Source organism: Dermacentor albipictus, chromosome 1 (genome assembly GCF_038994185.2).
Source record: "Dermacentor albipictus isolate Rhodes 1998 colony chromosome 1, USDA_Dalb.pri_finalv2, whole genome shotgun sequence".
Lineage (NCBI taxonomy): Eukaryota > Metazoa > Arthropoda > Arachnida > Ixodida > Ixodidae > Dermacentor > Dermacentor albipictus.
In genome coordinates, this window is record NC_091821.1 from 136,598,104 (window position 1) to 136,614,917 (window position 16,814).

At 48.2% G+C, this 16,814-nt stretch overlaps 1 protein-coding gene across 2 annotated transcripts in view; it reads left to right on the plus strand.

Moving 5' to 3' along the window:
- LOC135911793 (uncharacterized) overlaps positions 1-16,588 on the plus strand; it is a 44,282-nt gene extending 27,694 nt beyond the window's left edge. Inside the window, exon 2 of one of the 2 annotated variants that reach the window (XM_065444133.1) lies at positions 14,004-15,565. In XM_065444133.1, the coding sequence (XP_065300205.1) occupies positions 14,004-14,642 (639 nt within the window). In that variant the 3' untranslated portion in view covers positions 14,643-15,565. Of the gene's footprint in view, positions 1-14,003 lie in introns of both variants that reach the window. The other variant, XM_065444134.1, reaches the window with a different exon arrangement.
- Positions 16,589-16,814: the final 226 nt, after the last annotated feature.

The following is a 16,814-nucleotide window of genomic DNA, read 5'->3' on the forward strand; positions in this document are numbered from 1 at the left end:
AGGTCGAGGTGGTCGAGGACGTTGACAAACTGCTGTACGTAACGATGGCAATAATGACGACATATTAGCTACAGTGAGAGGTGTGAGTGATGCCGCGTAATGAGGTATTCACCCTTTTCACGTATAGCAAATATAGAAAACAGTGGCAACAATTTCTCTCTCTCTCTCTCTCTCTCTCTCTCTCTCTCTCTCTCTATATATATATATATATATATATATATATATATATATATATATATATATATATATATATATATATATATATAAATCATAAGAAGCCAACAGAGACAGCAAGGTCAACATGGGGGACATTACTTGTACTTACTAATTGAATTAAAGATATGATAAATTAATGGAAATGAAAGTACATGAAAAAGCAATTGGCTGCAGATGGGATACGAACCCACGTCTTAGCATGACGCGTGCGGTACTCTTACCAATTGAGCTACTGCGGCGCCGTTTTCCCATCCACGTTCTGGGGTATTTATGTTTTACTACTACAACTAACCTTGGGAGTGCTAGCCAGCGCCATCACTCACAAGCCTTGGCCGATGGATATGGAACATAATTTTTGCCGCAAGCGCCAAGAGTACGTGATCTATTTGGGTAACGGCAACTGTTTAATAAACCCCCACATGCTACCTGAATGCATCAATGTTGCCGGACTCGAGGCCTTCGTAATGTCATAAAGGAGAAGAAAGGAAACCGAGGGGCCCGATTTTTATTGTTCATATCATTAGAAGCCAACAAACAAAGACACTAAGGACAACGCACTGGAATTTGCTTGTACAGGAGTGAATGGAAGAAATGATAGATTAATGGAAATGGAAGTTGATGATGTGCATATAATTAATAAAAATCGGGCCCCTTGGTTCCCCTTCTTCTCGTTCATATATATATATATATATATATATATATATATATATATATATATATATATATATATATATATATATATATATATATATATATATATATATATATATATATATATATATATTACTTTGTGTGCGCCGATTCTTAGTTTTTTCGTGTGACATTTCGTGTGATCATGCGCTTGATATTATATGTATGGAGCCAGTCACACAATTGGTCAAATAGGATTCGGATATATTTAGTAAAGCGTCTTGACCTCCGGGCCGGCTCACGTCGAAGCCACAGGTGACCACAGTGGCGGTGGAAGTGAGAGATCGGTCAGTGACGGAGCAAAGAATGCGACTGGACCAAGTTGCTGTCCGCCGCCGCAGGGTATCACGAGGCCTGTTGATGGCTGCTTGCGCTGTGGAGGCCATTTGCAGGGTTTGGCATTGCGTACCACCAGGCTGAGTGTCAGGAGGTGTGGTATAGGGTGCGAACCCAGAGACGCCGCACCTGTTGCTGAAAGCATGCCTGACGGTCAGAAATGTCATGTGCAAGAGCAGAAGTGACGTATGGTAGATAAATAACGAAAACTGAAGAACGACGAGCGCCATGATGGCCATGTAAAATTTCGCGGCAGCACCGACTAATACAGAGCAGCGGTCTCTCTTCACACTCGATGATGAACTTCGTACTTGGCACTTGTAAGGTTAAAGTTGTACTGAAAGCCCTAATAAATTTTTGCTTTATCCGTTGCGGTGGCTTAGTGCATGGCTACGACGCTCTGCTGCTGAGCACAAGCTCGTGGGTTCGATTCGTGACCGTGGCGGCCACATTCCGATAGGGGAACAGTGTCAAAATGGTTGCTTAATGAAATTTCGGTGTGCAATAAAGAAGCTCACAAAGGATAAAAAATAACCTGTTGCGCCCCTTTATGGCGCCCACCATTACCATGACTGTGGCCTTGTGACGTAATATCCCGTCAATTAACGACTGTTTTCTGTTTTCTTTGCATAAAAATATTTTGGGGTACATGTTTACGCCTTGTAAATTACCATCTGCACCTGTCAGCGCAGCTGTAGGCATTGGTGACCGATCTTAGTCGGTCCCTCGCATTCTCAGTTTGTGAGAGCAAGTCTAATTGAAGCGCGGCTTTCTATGGCCGGCACTAATTGGAAATGAGCGTGGCGCCTGACGCGTGAACCTGTCAAAATGTGGTCAGAATCAAGAGTAAACTCGGGCTGCCTCAGTGCAAACCAGAATTTGAAAGAAACAGTTCGTGTGGGAGATGTGGCGCAAGCACAATGTATACTGCATACGTAAGTTTCGTCGCGTCCTCAGTATTTTATGTGAACGCTGCGGCCTGTTTATTTTTTGAAGTTGCTATGCCGACTATTGTACTTGATAAGTCCCTTTGAAAAACTTCAAACCTCAACGTTATCCGCATTTTGAATTCGGAGGTTGCATAATGAAAAATGTGAGGAGGAGGAGACAAAGGGGAGGAAAGACAGGGAGGTTAGCCAGTGTATACCGGCTGGCTACCCTGTGCCGGGGAAAGGGGTAAAGGGAATAAAAGGAGAAAGAAGAAGAAGAGGGAAAAAATGGAAACAAGAAAATTCACACAGTAACGCGAAACTACGCGCTACAACATTCAAAGGCGGTCGCACAATTCGCATGTCCTTAAAAACTTCAGCAAAGCCCTTAAGGCCTTGAGTGCCGAAGCCCGTCTGGACCAGTGTCCCAGAGCTTTTTCTTCTGTAAAGGGGTGATTGTCCAGTTTTTCGAGCGCGATTATCTCGCCTCCCTTCCTGCCGCTCGACCTCGTTCAGCGTTTAGCAAGATTATTGCCGCCAACCATAGAACTTTACCGTCAAACTTCACGCCTGCAGCACGACCATCTCTACCGCTGTGGTACCGCTGTGGTACCGCTGTGGTATTCCCGGTATAAAAAAACAGTGAAAAATGCGGACGAAAATTATAAGGGTAAGGGGTTAGTGTGTCGGGTAGTAGGTTCCCCTGTTCACACTAAGAGTACCAGCGATGGTACCTGCAAGAGAGGCCGCGATATGTTCAATCACCTGGCACTGTGCTGTGGTGTTGGTTATAATGGGGAACTTGCTTTTATCTACGGAATATGCAGCTGCTGCATTTGTAGGTTGGCATACTCCATCTGTGACATTGTCACGCGTCTGTTTATATTCCAATTTCATTCATTCATGCATGCATACATGCATTAATTAATTAATCAATTAATTTTCGCGAGCGTATAGTCTTGTAACTAGGTGCTGCGAGAGCTGCGTTAATTGTAATGAATTCGTCTCTTGTGGTAGCATACGCTGTGTAAAATTTACGTGTGATCACGAGTAGATGTGTACAGAACGTATCCGTCTTTTGTTGTACAATATTTCATCCTGAATAACTTATAATGCTGGATTTCATGGCAAGGTATACCGCATCGCTTTGTTGTGCATTGCGGATCGTGTTCAGATTTAAGTCTGCAACAAAGTCATCTGAATTTTTATAATATCAGTGAAACATACGAATATTTGTAGTTACTTGCTTCGTCGGTAGCACATACTAATACTGCGTCGCAAAAGCATCAGAACTTTGAAGCAGTCACCAGTTTCACTTTATAACAACGTGCTCGCTGACGTTGTTTACTTAGCGCCGTTGTGTTAGAGCGTTTGTTTCCATAAACCCACCGGAAGGTTTCTGAAGTACCACAGTTATGTATGCATAGAAACGACGAAATTTCATGGCCACTTTGGTTTTGATCAGATGGAAGTGTGGAAAGCAGAAGAAACCTTTTACAACATAATGTTACGGTTGACCATGCTGGAACAGCTCTTACTCGTGGTTACTGGAGGCATCGCTATTCAGTGTTTCCGTTTATCAATGAATCAGCACCAAGGTTGAACAGTTTAAGCGGAGCTAAAGGAGTACGATGTAAAAGGCAGGAAGGAGAGAAAAGTACAACTTAGTTTTGTCTTTCCACTTTTAAGACCGGGGCGCGCCACCTTCACAATAAATTCTGTGTTTTTATCGGTATAGTAGATTGTTCCACGTGCGAATGCGGAGCAATCTACTATACACGAATAAGGCTAACCGCCGTTTGCTTAGAGGCTTTGGTGTTGCTTTGCTAAGCATAAGGTTGCGGGATCAAATCCCGGCCACGGCGGTTGAATTTTGATGGGGGCGAAATGCAAAAGCACCCGTGTACTTAGATTTCGGTGCATGCTAAAGAACCCCAGGTGGTCAAAATTAATCCGTAGTCCCCCACTACGGCGTACCTCATATTCAGATCGTGGTTTTGGCACGTAAGACCCCATAACTTATTATTATTAATTACCGATAAGGCTATACCGCACACTATTGAATGTTCACTATCGAATCTCCTATACCATACAGCTGCAAATGTTCATTCCAACCGATACTGCATGAAACAGCGCAAGACTTCATGCGCATACTATTGCCCCGGTCCAGTTGCTACACGAGAAATAACATGCGCCTGGAGAACTATAATTGGTTGACGCGTTATGATTCGCTCACGATTGGCAGCTGATCTATAAGATAACACTGAGTTGCAGCATGTTAAATGAAACCAGTTTACACAAAGCGAAAGCCAGGGTAGGAAATCGAAGAAAATGCTGTTTTTCCTCTTCACCACTGGGGACCATGTACATGAAGTAGCAGGTTGACATCCATAGCCTTTTGTGACCAGATTACGTGCTCGAACAATGACTTGACGCAAACTGCTGAGAAATCCACACTTTTGACTTTTTATTTGCTTAGAACGTTGAAGTTTCCGAGCACCTTTCAATTCTGCTAGGTGTATGTTTCGCACCAAACACCCTTTTAATACCCTGAAATTGATGAAAGGGTGCACTGAGGGTGTTCTGCCAAGGAATGCACACATTTTAGACATTTTCAGAGACAGTAATTGAGCAAAAGGTTGTGTCGACATCCAATCCACCCTCAAGGGCGTAATTTTCCTGAGTGTGCATGAATTGCGAGCACTGAATTGCGGCAGACAACGCACTGGCACGGGTGGCGGAGATTGATTGCTGTTATCACATATTATTTGTTGCTATCTTCCTGTCGACATGTATACGCTTCGCCACTGCCCTCCATTAACAAGGTAAATAGATGCTCAGCAGATAATTATAGCTCGCTATTTTTTCTTCTTATACTGAATACCAAGGCATCTTCAACATGAGCACGATCTGGCCCTACCCATCACTTCCGCCCGTCCCCTTAGACCTATGGGCTATAGTTGTTCAGCTCACTTGCAGGAAAACACAATCGATACGCCGCGTTCAAAGTCTTTCAGAGATTCAATAACTTCACACTCAGTTTTGTCGGCGCTGACGTACGGGCATGTCTCGTGGGGAGGTGAGTGCTCCCAGGGTCTCTCCTCGTGATCTGCCAGTGCTGTGAATGCGCTAGCTGTGGACACCATTGATATCAGAAGTTGCCAACTCGATCAAGCTTCCACATTTGCATGCTGTACTTTAGTAGAAAGAAACCATTGCGACAGACATAATAGTGGCCACCATCAGGCGCCCTTTGAAGGTGTCCTGGCTCACTGAGGAAGAGGCCAATACCAAACCTGCGCTTGCCAACATTCTCATGCATGCGGCAGCACCATAGCTCCACTTTTCTACATACATAACTGTAAGAAACTGCGTGCGTGCCACTTTCTAGCAGCACAATTCTTGACAGAAGCTGACAATGCATACTCGCTTTCAAGTGAAAGGGGTGGTACAAAAAGTTGGACACTTGAATTTAAAACAGTGGGCGAACAAGGAAAGCCTCATCCTTGATCTAACGTTCCGAGAAGCGTACTTGGTGTCTATACCTTGACGAAAACAAACCCTCCTGTCGAAACGTTGGCTCCGCGCGGAAGCTAGCCTCGTTGTGCCACTGTACTTGGTTTCAGTTTCATAAGGCGGAGTTGTGGGCTGACTTGAGCTTTGTCTGGTGTTACGAACTTGTACCGCTGCACCACGATTACGACTTTGTGGTCCCGTAGCGCTCGTCACCCGTTTCGTGACAGAGCGTTGGTAGCGAAGACTCCGAGCCTGGCGTCGATGAGAATAACAAAAGGGACTTTATACATTATATACAGGTTATCATACAGGACATGAACGGGTCGGCACTGGGGCCGAGTGCTCACAACAAACGCGACTGTTCTCGCACGACGACGTCCGGCGAAAACGCGTTTCACATCTCACCCCAGTCGGGAGCGATACTCTCTCCCGGTGGGGTCGGCAGATCCTGTTTCTCAGGCAGCGCGGTGCTGCTTTTATAATCCCCGAGCACCATTGTCACTGAAACGGCCCAATACAAAGTCAGCACACGACGGTCGTCCGAGGGGTCCAACCAGCGACCGCGCTGGCCACCCGGTTCAAAGTTCGCGCGCGCGGTGACCTCCAGGCAAGGGAGGTGCGGCGCCGGGCCGTCGGGCACACGCGGACACGTCAAAACACGCTGCTCCGCCGAGGCTTCTCCCGCACGAAGGCGCAGCATCTTGACTTGTGAAGGGAGAATTATGGCGCTCGCAGGATAGATTCCGCATCTTGCAGATTCGGAATCCGGGCTTGTGGTAGTGGCACAACAGCATCCCCGCCCTCAGATAAGGCGCCGGGAAGACGAGCTGCCTCCACGTGGCTCGGATGCCAGGCGCGCACGTTCGTCAGGCTCGTCCAAGTTCACGTCCAGTGTCGGGACGCCAGGTAACATCACGTGCCCAGGTCCGACTCGCCAGGACAGGAGTTCTGCTCACCACGTCGTCGCCAAGGCACCTTGACCAGCTCCGCTCGGGTCGTTCCTAAGACCTTGCTTCTCGCCACTGGTCCCGCTTGGTCGTTCTGCAGCTTGCAAAACCGACCGGCAAAAGGCAACACCCAACACGAACAAGTGCCCTCTGTCTCCCGTCAAACACCAGACAAGGCCATAATTCAAATCAACCTAACTAAATTGTTTTCCCCTTTTTTCTCCCGCTGCAACAAGAGGCAGGTGTACGATCTAGCACACAAGGCTCAAACAATCAGTTTTCAAATCATCAACACAACAAAATAGAAACAATTAATAATCAGCAATAATAATGACAAATAGAATGGTCCCCTTGAAATCGCTTTGGACCGAAAACATACTTCTGAGGAAGCAAATGAGGTCATTCATTTTTCCCGGCGATATTTTCGCGGAATCTGAAGCTGCTTATATTTGCGACCCTGCTTATCCGTGTAGCGGCGGTACAATAAGCCAGGTTCCTTGCCAAATGAAACCCCCTTTTTTTCCACTCCCCGTTTGACGCTCTTCCTCAGATCGGCTAATGAACAATCTTCCTGTTGCTCGCGAATCAGACTTTTTCTTTCAACTGCAGCCTGCTCCTGCCGGCTGGCGGAAACCGGAGCGAGTGCGGAGCCCGCGTCGCCTAATTGCGGCGTCGAGTCTATATCGCGGCTAGCACTGCACGCGTCACTCCCACTCACTTCCAGGACCCGCTCGTCTAGGCCAGCCTCCGAGCTCTGCCTCTCCCGTGACTGCTCGCCACTCAAGTTACCGTGATCGGTCCGTGTGCCGCACCGCCTTTCGCTTCCCGACGCTAAGTCAAGTTCCCTCGACAGCGGGCGCGCTTTGGATCGCGTGGGGGCCATGTACGCCACGTCGGCAAAGAATGATTTGCCCTGATCCCTCAGCAGCTGCTCCGAGCTATTTGAGAAGAGGTAGGAAAATTGCTCCGGGAGGGCGGCTGACACAGCGGCTTCGGTGTTAAGTTTCCCAAATTCTCCTTCAATGCTAACCGTTGCGATCGGTAAACAGACACTCTCCTTCTCGGCCACTTGCCGTATCCTAACGCACTCTCCCGTAAAATCACTCGAGGAGACGAAAGACGGGTGAACAACGTCCATAGTTGCTGCAGAGTCCCGCAGTGCTCGGCACTTCTTGCCGTTTACCTTAATTTCCTGCACATAGGGCTCCAATAGACGTATGTTCTTGTGAGTTTCCCGTATCGTTGCAAAAGCAATTCTCTCTGGGCAGCTTGCAGCGATGTGCCCTTGCTTTTTGCAATTGTAGCAGGTTAACGGTCTCCGTTTTTCAAAAGAACGCGTCATTTCGTTTCGCTGTTTCGGACCATCGTCATCATTCTGAGATGCATTCTGTCCATCCCTTACAGTTTCTTTGGGAAGGGACTCGTCGTCCTGAAACTCGCGACGCGTGATTTCCTTCCGTTCGTCGGGCTTCCCGTAAAACACATCTCTTCTATCTGCTTTTTCTACACGCACTGCCTTGCTGTGCAAGCTGCGGCGGGTGTAATACTCTTCCGCTAACTCTGCTGCCTTGTTTAGCTTAACCTCCTTTAGCCTATCTTGCAGCCAGAGCCGGACATCCTCATCAATGCAACGGTAGAACTGCTCCAACGCGATGCATTCGACAATTTTGTCGCGGTCGTCGTAAACCTCTTCGCCCTTCAGCCATTCCACCAGGTCGGCTTTTAGACGAAACGCGAAGTCAACATTCGACTCCTTACCCTTTTTTGCATACCGGAACCTCTGCCGGAAAGCTTCGGGCGACAATTTGTACTTCCGCAGTAGCGCTTCCTTCACATCACTGTAGCTCTCAAACGCCTCTTTCGATAAGCAAGTTATTACGTCTGATGCCTCCCCAGGAAGCAACGCTAACAGATTCTGTGCCCAAAGGGATCGCTCAATGCTATTCCGTTCACACACGTGCTCAAATTTCACGAGGTATTTGGCCATATCCTCTCCGACGACAAAGGGTGGAAGTTGATCGCGTATTCTTGGAACATTAGAAGTGAGACTAGGCGCCGGCGAGTTATTTCGGATCTCCAACTCTTTCATTTTAAGCTCGTGCTCACGTCGCTGCCTCTCTCTCCTTTCCTCCTTTTCCTCCTCGCGAAGTTCCTTTTCCTCCTCGCGACGTTGCTGTTCTCTCCTTTCCTCCTTTTCCTCCTCGCGACGTTGCTTTTCCTCCTCGCGACGTTGCTGTTCTCTCCTTTCCTCCTTTTCCTCCTCGCGACGTTGCTTCTCTCCTTTCCTGCTCGCAACGTTCCTTCTCCTCCCTTTCCCGACGTTCATTGATACCCGCCAAGGCCTCAGCGGCTTCCTCAGCCGTTACGTCCCCAGTCCTCATGACCTCAAGGATCGCATTCTTTCTTTTGGTTGAGCCCAACTCAATGCCCAACTCCTCACAAATTTCGAGAAGTTCCTTCACCTTGTACTTCTCCATCGTTCACACTGTCCTCCTGCTGTTTACCCTTTTTGAATATACCTGCCGTACGCTACTATAACACTACTAGTAAGACATATGCAAGTATTTCACACACTGCCCTGTTTACCCTCTCAGCATCCCCTGGTTTTCAAAACACTCTTACTAGGCTTGAAACACACAAGGTTAAACACAATGCAACACCAAGTCAATCCCTGAGCTACTATAACCTGTGTCAGAGAAAGTCTGGTGTTTGAGGTAAACTTCAGGCACTCACCGCGCCGAGGTAGCTGATGCCGGTCAATCCCGTAGCTGCCATCCAGTGTTACGAACTTCCAACCGGTGCCACCAGTGTTACGAACTTGTACCGCTGCACCACGATTACGGCTTTGTGGTCCCGTAGCGCTCGTCACCCGTTTCGTGACAGAGCGTTGGTAGCGAAGACTCCGAGCCTGGCGTCGATGAGAATAACAAAAGGGACTTTATACATTATATACAGGTTATCATACAGGACATGAACGGGTCGGCACTGGGGCCGAGTGCTCACAACAAACGCGACTGTTCTCGCACGACGACGTCCGGCGAAAACGCGTTTCACATCTCACCCCAGTCGGGAGCGATACTCTCTCCCGGTGGGGTCGGCAGATCCTGTTTCTCAGGCAGCGCGGTGCTGCTTTTATAATCCCCGAGCACCATTGTCACTGAAACGGCCCAATACAAAGTCAGCACACGACGGTCGTCCGAGGGGTCCAACCAGCGACCGCGCTGGCCACCCGGTTCAAAGTTCGCGCGCGCGGTGACCTCCAGGCAAGGGAGGTGCGGCGCCGGGCCGTCGGGCACACGCGGATACGTCAAAACACGCTGCTCCGCCGAGGCTTCTCCCGCACGAAGGCGCAGCATCTTGACTTGTGAAGGGAGAATTATGGCGCTCGCAGGATAGATTCCGCATCTTGCAGATTCGGAATCCGGGCTTGTGGTAGTGGCACAACACTGGGAAATTCCTACGCATCATGCCGCCATTCTTAACGGATTGGTCATATTAAGTGAGGATTTGATTCATTCAGCCGTCCGAGCTGAGCGTTGGTTTACCCCACTGCTTGCAGCGAGCGGAAACTTTTGCCAGCGAAACATGCGACACATAACTTAGCTTTAGCTTCAGTGTTTTTAAGGATGTGGTGCCAAAATATGACGTTACAACTACGAAGAGATTATTGCTTTCTTTTTTACATCTGTATTTCTGCCTGAAGTAAGTTTAAGCCTTATTTAAAAAAAATTGAGAATGAGCACTAAGGAGGTTGGGTTTAGAGATCTACGCTGTCTCTATAGATGTCTGCTGGGACTGACGTCCTGTCGACAAAGAACCGGCCCCAATTCCCGGAAGTATTGTATACAAAGGCATGCCGGAAGTGCAGTTCATCCGATGGTCCAAGGTCTGGAGGATAGGTAGGTTAGTTTCGTAGTGTCCGAGGATGGTGTGCATAGAGGGTATGGAGCAACCTCTCCTGGGCGTCGCCGAATTCCGGGCGTGACTATAGTATATCTTCAGTAGATGATTGTTTAAAACGTTTCGATTTTATTAGTGAAATGAAAGTAAATGTGGATGCTTTCTTGCGGTATGATGGCGACGGCTACTTCTTTTCACAGGAATATTTCTATTGCCTCAATGCCCAGCGCACTAATGCTTATGTTCTCTCAACAGCCTAAATTACAGTAAAAATGTTTATAAGAACTTTCGTGCGTAAACAGTATAGGAGCACTCCAATAAAACACATATCTAACGTTTAAAATTTTTTTTACATCCTCAATAACCTCTAAAAATAAATTCGTGTAGGTTCTAATAGTGGTAGTGTTTGCTGATATATAGGTGACATCTTTTCGGCGATTGTTATGCTTGAGTATCGCTGAAGTTGGCGCAGCAGAGTTAACCGAGTGACCATCGAATTGGAAACTTGTCGGAGGAAGGCCTGCATCAGGCGTTTGACTCCTAAGCACTATGGATCCATCGGGAAATACTATGTGGCGGAAGCTTTTGTGGGGCGAACCTTTCCTCTGTAGGGTGTCAAGCAGCTTTCCGTGTTAGACTCGTGCACACAGTAGTCACAGCCTAACGACGCATTCCGCTTCACCCTCTGAATATCACAAAACACGGAACGTGAAAACAAATCATCCTGTTTTGAATAACTACACTTGTACGTAATTATATCCAGTTCTTATCCTTTCAGAAAGTATGCCCCCCCCCCCCTCCACCCCCACTCACTCGAAGTCTCTCGGCCATACAAGGCTTACGTGGAAGTATGTAAGGTGACTATAGAAGTCACAGTTCCGGCCGAAAGGCGAGGCATCGATTGCGATTGCAAATTAGTAGATAGCTATACGAAGTGAGTTTAGTAGTTTTATTATCCGCATAAAATTGTAAAGATTCGCTTGCTAAGTTAACAAGCATGGTGCCACGTTCACACAAGCAAATGTGAACACATTTAACTTGATGACTCGGAAATTGGATGTAAAAAACACTGGAATGAGGGAGCATGGCGGCAGCAGCAGTGAAGGAATTGACCTTCTTGCTGCCTCTGGCTTCAACTCGAAATAAGCCGCGAAAACACAGCGCAGACGAAGATATGAGCACTCGGCGCACTGTGTCCCCCATGGCAGATCGCTTTCAAGATAGGGCCCGCGCAACCGCGCGCGTCAGCGCGCGTCAGCGCCATACGCAGCAGCCGCCGAAATAAAATCTCCCCACCCTCCCTCCCTCTTTTCGGTGCCTTGCGAGTGACGGAAAACAGCGGGCTTCCTGCCAGCTTTCCTCCCATGCGCGCGCGAGATTGAGCCGCGATCGTAAGCTCACCCTCGCACGCTCTCACTCGCACATACAGCGTGCGGCGCGCGGTGACCATGTTATCGCCCTTGGACTTTATACGGAACATCACGGCGATGCCGACGGCGATGACAGAAATACGCCTGGGGTGTCCATATGTTTTATACCACAATAAACGGAAAACAAAAGGGCCTGATGGGGTAAATACAATGACAACCCAGCTAGCAATCTAAGGGGCCAGAGGCTAACTGGAGCATTTGTTTTACTTGTTCATTTTTGACGTCATTTGGACGGTCACCCTCTGTCAGAACCATATATGTTATAAAAGGGGTGAGAAAGGTCGTATGCGTTGAAAGGCGGATAGTGCCTTAGACCGTTTCCTGCGGTATACAGGCCCATGGCATAAGATTTTGAGAGTGATGCCCACCGCCTCTAATTTCTGTGTCTGCTTTAACTTCCTCTATTCATTTCTTTCCATTTCCTTTTCTTTATATCCTCTTCTCCCTTTGCTACCGCGCAGAGTAGCTAAGTGGAGCACTTTCTAGTCAACCTTGCTGCATTTCTCCTTTCTTTTCTTTCTCTCTTTCTACATTCACTTCCTTAGTTAGCGCTATACTTTTGACGCACCAGATGTGTTACACAACGTCCTCAACTGAAATGAAGTGGGCAGACGAATATGAGAAGATAACTGCTTTAGCGCATACTAAAAGAGAAAATAACATAGTAGCAGAGCGCTCGCGGAGTCTTGAGCAGAGACGAAAGAATATCGGAAGTGTTTGGCCGCTAGGCGAAGTGGATGTCCATGGTTACAAGCTCGTGTCTACACTTTGCTGCATAAATACTGCGAAAGTGATTTTCCTACACGAGCACGCTAAGGAAAGCAGGAAAAACGCGGGATAGGTGGGCCGAGCACATACACACCACATGCACCCTCGCTTCCTCCTCCGGCGCATATTCCTCTTCGCCCTTTCCCGCATCTCGTCGTAGTATCTCGTCATCCCCATAGCTTCATAATCTGCGGCATATCATAAAATAAATAAGAAAGCCGCCACTGGTGGGATTTGTTTGCGCGGCTTAGCGAAGCAGGTTTGTTCGGCTGATTGGCGAAAAAGAAAAGAAGCACGAAACATAGCTGCTGTCTAGTCGAGTACCGCGAACGCAGCAGCAGCAGCAGCAGCAGCAGTAGTAGTAGTAGTAGTAGTAGTAGTAGTAGTAGTAGTAGTAGTAGTAGTAGTAGTAGTAGTAGTAGTAGTCTGTTGGCTTAGGCAGCTGGCACTAAGAGTAGAGAGGAGTAGAGAGGAGAGGAGTGGGATTATAGTAAAGGGCAGGGAGAAAGAATAACAGATAAAACTATATATACAAGTGGCGACTATATACTCGTATCAACGTTGCACCCATAGCTCACTTTCAGCGTCAGTTTACTGGGTGCTTGTAACACGGTCCCGCATGTCGTTGCTGCAATTATTACTTGTAGAGCAGCTAGCCGTGTAACGAGGCCCGACTGCTGAAGAAAGTAACGCAGAGTTTTCTGAGTTGTATAGCTCCTGCACGCAAGTTGGAACCACGTGGCCCGAGGATGCGCTTCAAAGCTGTTGGCCGGCAGTCTACGTGCGCGGTAGCAGTTCAAAATCTCCGCCTGCGGTGCCACAAATGCGGTGCACCGCAGTTCCTGCTTGAGTCTGCATCGGTGAGGCCGAGGAGCTGCGTGCGCTCTTGCGTCCACACGCACCCGACGTGCGTAGCATCCCCGTTCGTAGCTGCCACGAAATGTTCCGCACCGTGGGCAGCTTGTGCGGATGCCTTTTTCAGCACATCGATTTCCCTTTTCCTTAAAACCGAAAGCAAATATTCGTTTCAGTGCACATTTATGTTTCTAAATCAAGGAAGTCTCTTCTTTAGCCGAGAACTGTGTTAGACAACCCCCCCACCCTTTTTTATTAACGACCTCAAAAAGCTGACACGCATCGACGCACCACGCGCCGACTACGTTAAGTGCATTCAGAAGAGTTCGACCAGTGCGTTTCCATTTTCTCTAACACGCAGATCGCGCGTGCATGCAGCAATCACATAACGCAGCGATTCGTCCCACTTTGCGCAGTTTTCTGCCACTGCATGGATCGCTGTGCTACACTCCACTGTGGCAATGGCGGCGAGCTACGGCCCCGTCATCGCGGGACCCCGCTTGGTTCCAGCCAGCGTCACGAGGAACCTGCGGAGCACCAGTTACACCGCTACGAGTGTCCTCCACGTGGCGGAGAGCACCCCATCAGAGGTCACTGGGGTGAGCCGACGTAGCTCAGCACCGCGGAACCACGCCCCGGGAAGAAAAAGGCCCGGTGACGACTTCGGCGTCAGCTACGTCGGCAGCCCGCCAGACTCCGAGGAAACCGGCATTTGGGCGGACATGGTGGTGTCCAAGCTGCGCATGCAGGCCAAACCCAGCCTGGGCGCCGAACCGCAGCCGGACAGGCGGCGCAGGCCACCGCCTGCCCCCGCCAGAAAGAGGCCCGTCTACGTGCCCCGGTTCACTACGGCGGCTGGCGGCACCGCCAGCAGCAACGGCAACGTCCGCAGAGGCAGAGGCAGCAACAGCCGGCCGGCGCGTGCCAAGCCGCCTCGCTACATGTATTGGAAGACCGTTTCGTACACGCCATTCCCGTTCTACGGATTTGGCTACGGACCGTATGGCTTTGGATACGGCTGGAAGCCGTACGGCCCGTGGGCGACATACGGCTGAAATCGAGCCGCCTGTTGCTGCCTTGCTATTCTTGCCTGTTAGTGCGGTCTCTTTCCGTGGGCGACTTTGGGGACCCGATCCGTCCTTCACATTTCGTCACTTCTTCCTCTAGTGAACCCATGCGGACCAGGACACGTGAAAATGACGGAGCACACGTGCATTACGCGGAACTGAAGCTCCCCGTTACTTGCTGGCTCACGCTTGAAGCAAGAGCGCGGGCTCCGTGTGAATAAATGACTACAGAGCAACCAGATCATTTGACAGGTATACGTAGCCAAAGACCACCAAGAAGCAAGAAAGTGCTTTCATGCTGAACACAAAATAAGTTGACAAAGCATTCTAACTCCAGGAATTCGGACATGACACCAAACTATTTATTTTTGCCGCTATTTAGCGCTTGTTAGCAGACCTTCGACCTTAATTGACATTTTATTGCCCCTAAACCTATTGTTATGTTGCCTGCTTTTGCGCCGCCAATACTCCCAGCTGTCTTTTACTATTCACTGCAGATTCAATAACCTTCCCGCTATTATTATAAAGCCCAAGTCCTCAGGCTTCAGAAAGGAAGTCATTATTGACCTCTGCGATATGGGCCCAAAATATTCCTGACGGTTTGCGTGCTATCCCCACATGCTACGCATACGTAATCATATTCGGCAAATTTTCTTCTGCAACAGGTGTTTGCACATATGGGGCGTTATAACGTAAAACTATTTCAAACTTTTCTATTCCAATTCTGCAATCAGCCCCTCCACAATTGATCAAAACTATTTTGGACCACCCCCACTTAACCTGTCTATCACGCGACGTCACGAAAACCGTAATAGCTCTCGATCTGATATGACGTGTACACACTGATTATGCATGATTTGATTGAACAAAAGAAAAATTGTTATTTCTGATTAAACCCCTGTTCGCCATTAGCCCTCGGCTATTGGTCATACGTTTTCGGGCTGCAACCACTTCACCTGCCTGTCATGCGACGTCAGAAAACCGCAAAAACTCACCGCGTCGAAGTGACGTGTACGCGATAAAGATGCATTAATATGCCGAACAAAACTGAATTTTCTTCTGAATAGACGCAGGCTGCCCCGTTCCGAAAGGAATAAAAGATGGCTGCCGCCGATCGCTCAGAAACTGGCGACTCGCACCTGCCGGAGAGCATTGGTTTAATTGCGTATAGTAAAACTTTTTTCGTGGCCGTGTAATGTTTTCGAGCACTTTCGGCACGTTTAGGACCTCGTTCTGCCAATTCTTCTTTGCTGAGGATTCGTGTCACCGTCATTCTTATGCTTCCATTGCATGCCGCACAAATTTCGACGAGCCGCCGCAGTCTAAGTAAGGGAAAGCGGACCAACCGCAGACGCCGGCACCAACCTCTTGATCCGGTTATCGATTTTCAGTGCAGTGGCTCGGCCCCATCAAATCCCTATCCACTTGAGCGCGCTCCCTGCCTCTTGTCAGCCAATAAGACAAGCCGCTCAGTGGAGGCAACGTTATTTGTTTTTCAAGCAAACAAAAAGTACCTCCTACGAACGAGGAGAGCGTTTGATTAGTCTGTTCAGACAACCCTGCGGGTGACCGCCCGATGCTTGCGTCGGCGGTTACGCAAATTTGACGTCAGGAATTTGGAATAAAAACATATTGGAATAGTTTTACGTTATAGGACTCTAGCTGAATTAGCTACGAACAGTTGTGAACTATCTTTGAATTACTGAAAAACTATTTGTTTTACTTTATTTTTTGCTGTTAGATATTTCCATCACTGACTTCTACTCCATTGCGCATATCGAGTATGCAGTTTCTACCTCTTCAAATTTACGTTTAACATTCTGTTCCTTGTCAGTGTCTTGGTTACTGACCAGGATCCTGCTTTTCTCTTTGTTTTTCTTCTATGTGTGTACACATTTTTTCTTTTAAATATAGCTCAAAAACCTTAGCTGTCCATCCATATTCCTTAATATTCCTAAGTGGTTTTTCGCAGCCGATTTTGCTCTAGGCCTCCAGTACTTCAAAAGGCGCCTGTAGTATGTCTGTCTGTGCTGCCTCATTTGTAGTCTTTCCGGGCGCACCTATGTAGCTAGCCTTCCGACAGCCCTTTGATGATTCTGTAGCCCAGAGGCCCTATAATTTAATACTATTCCAATATGTTTTTATTCTATTCTCCTGACG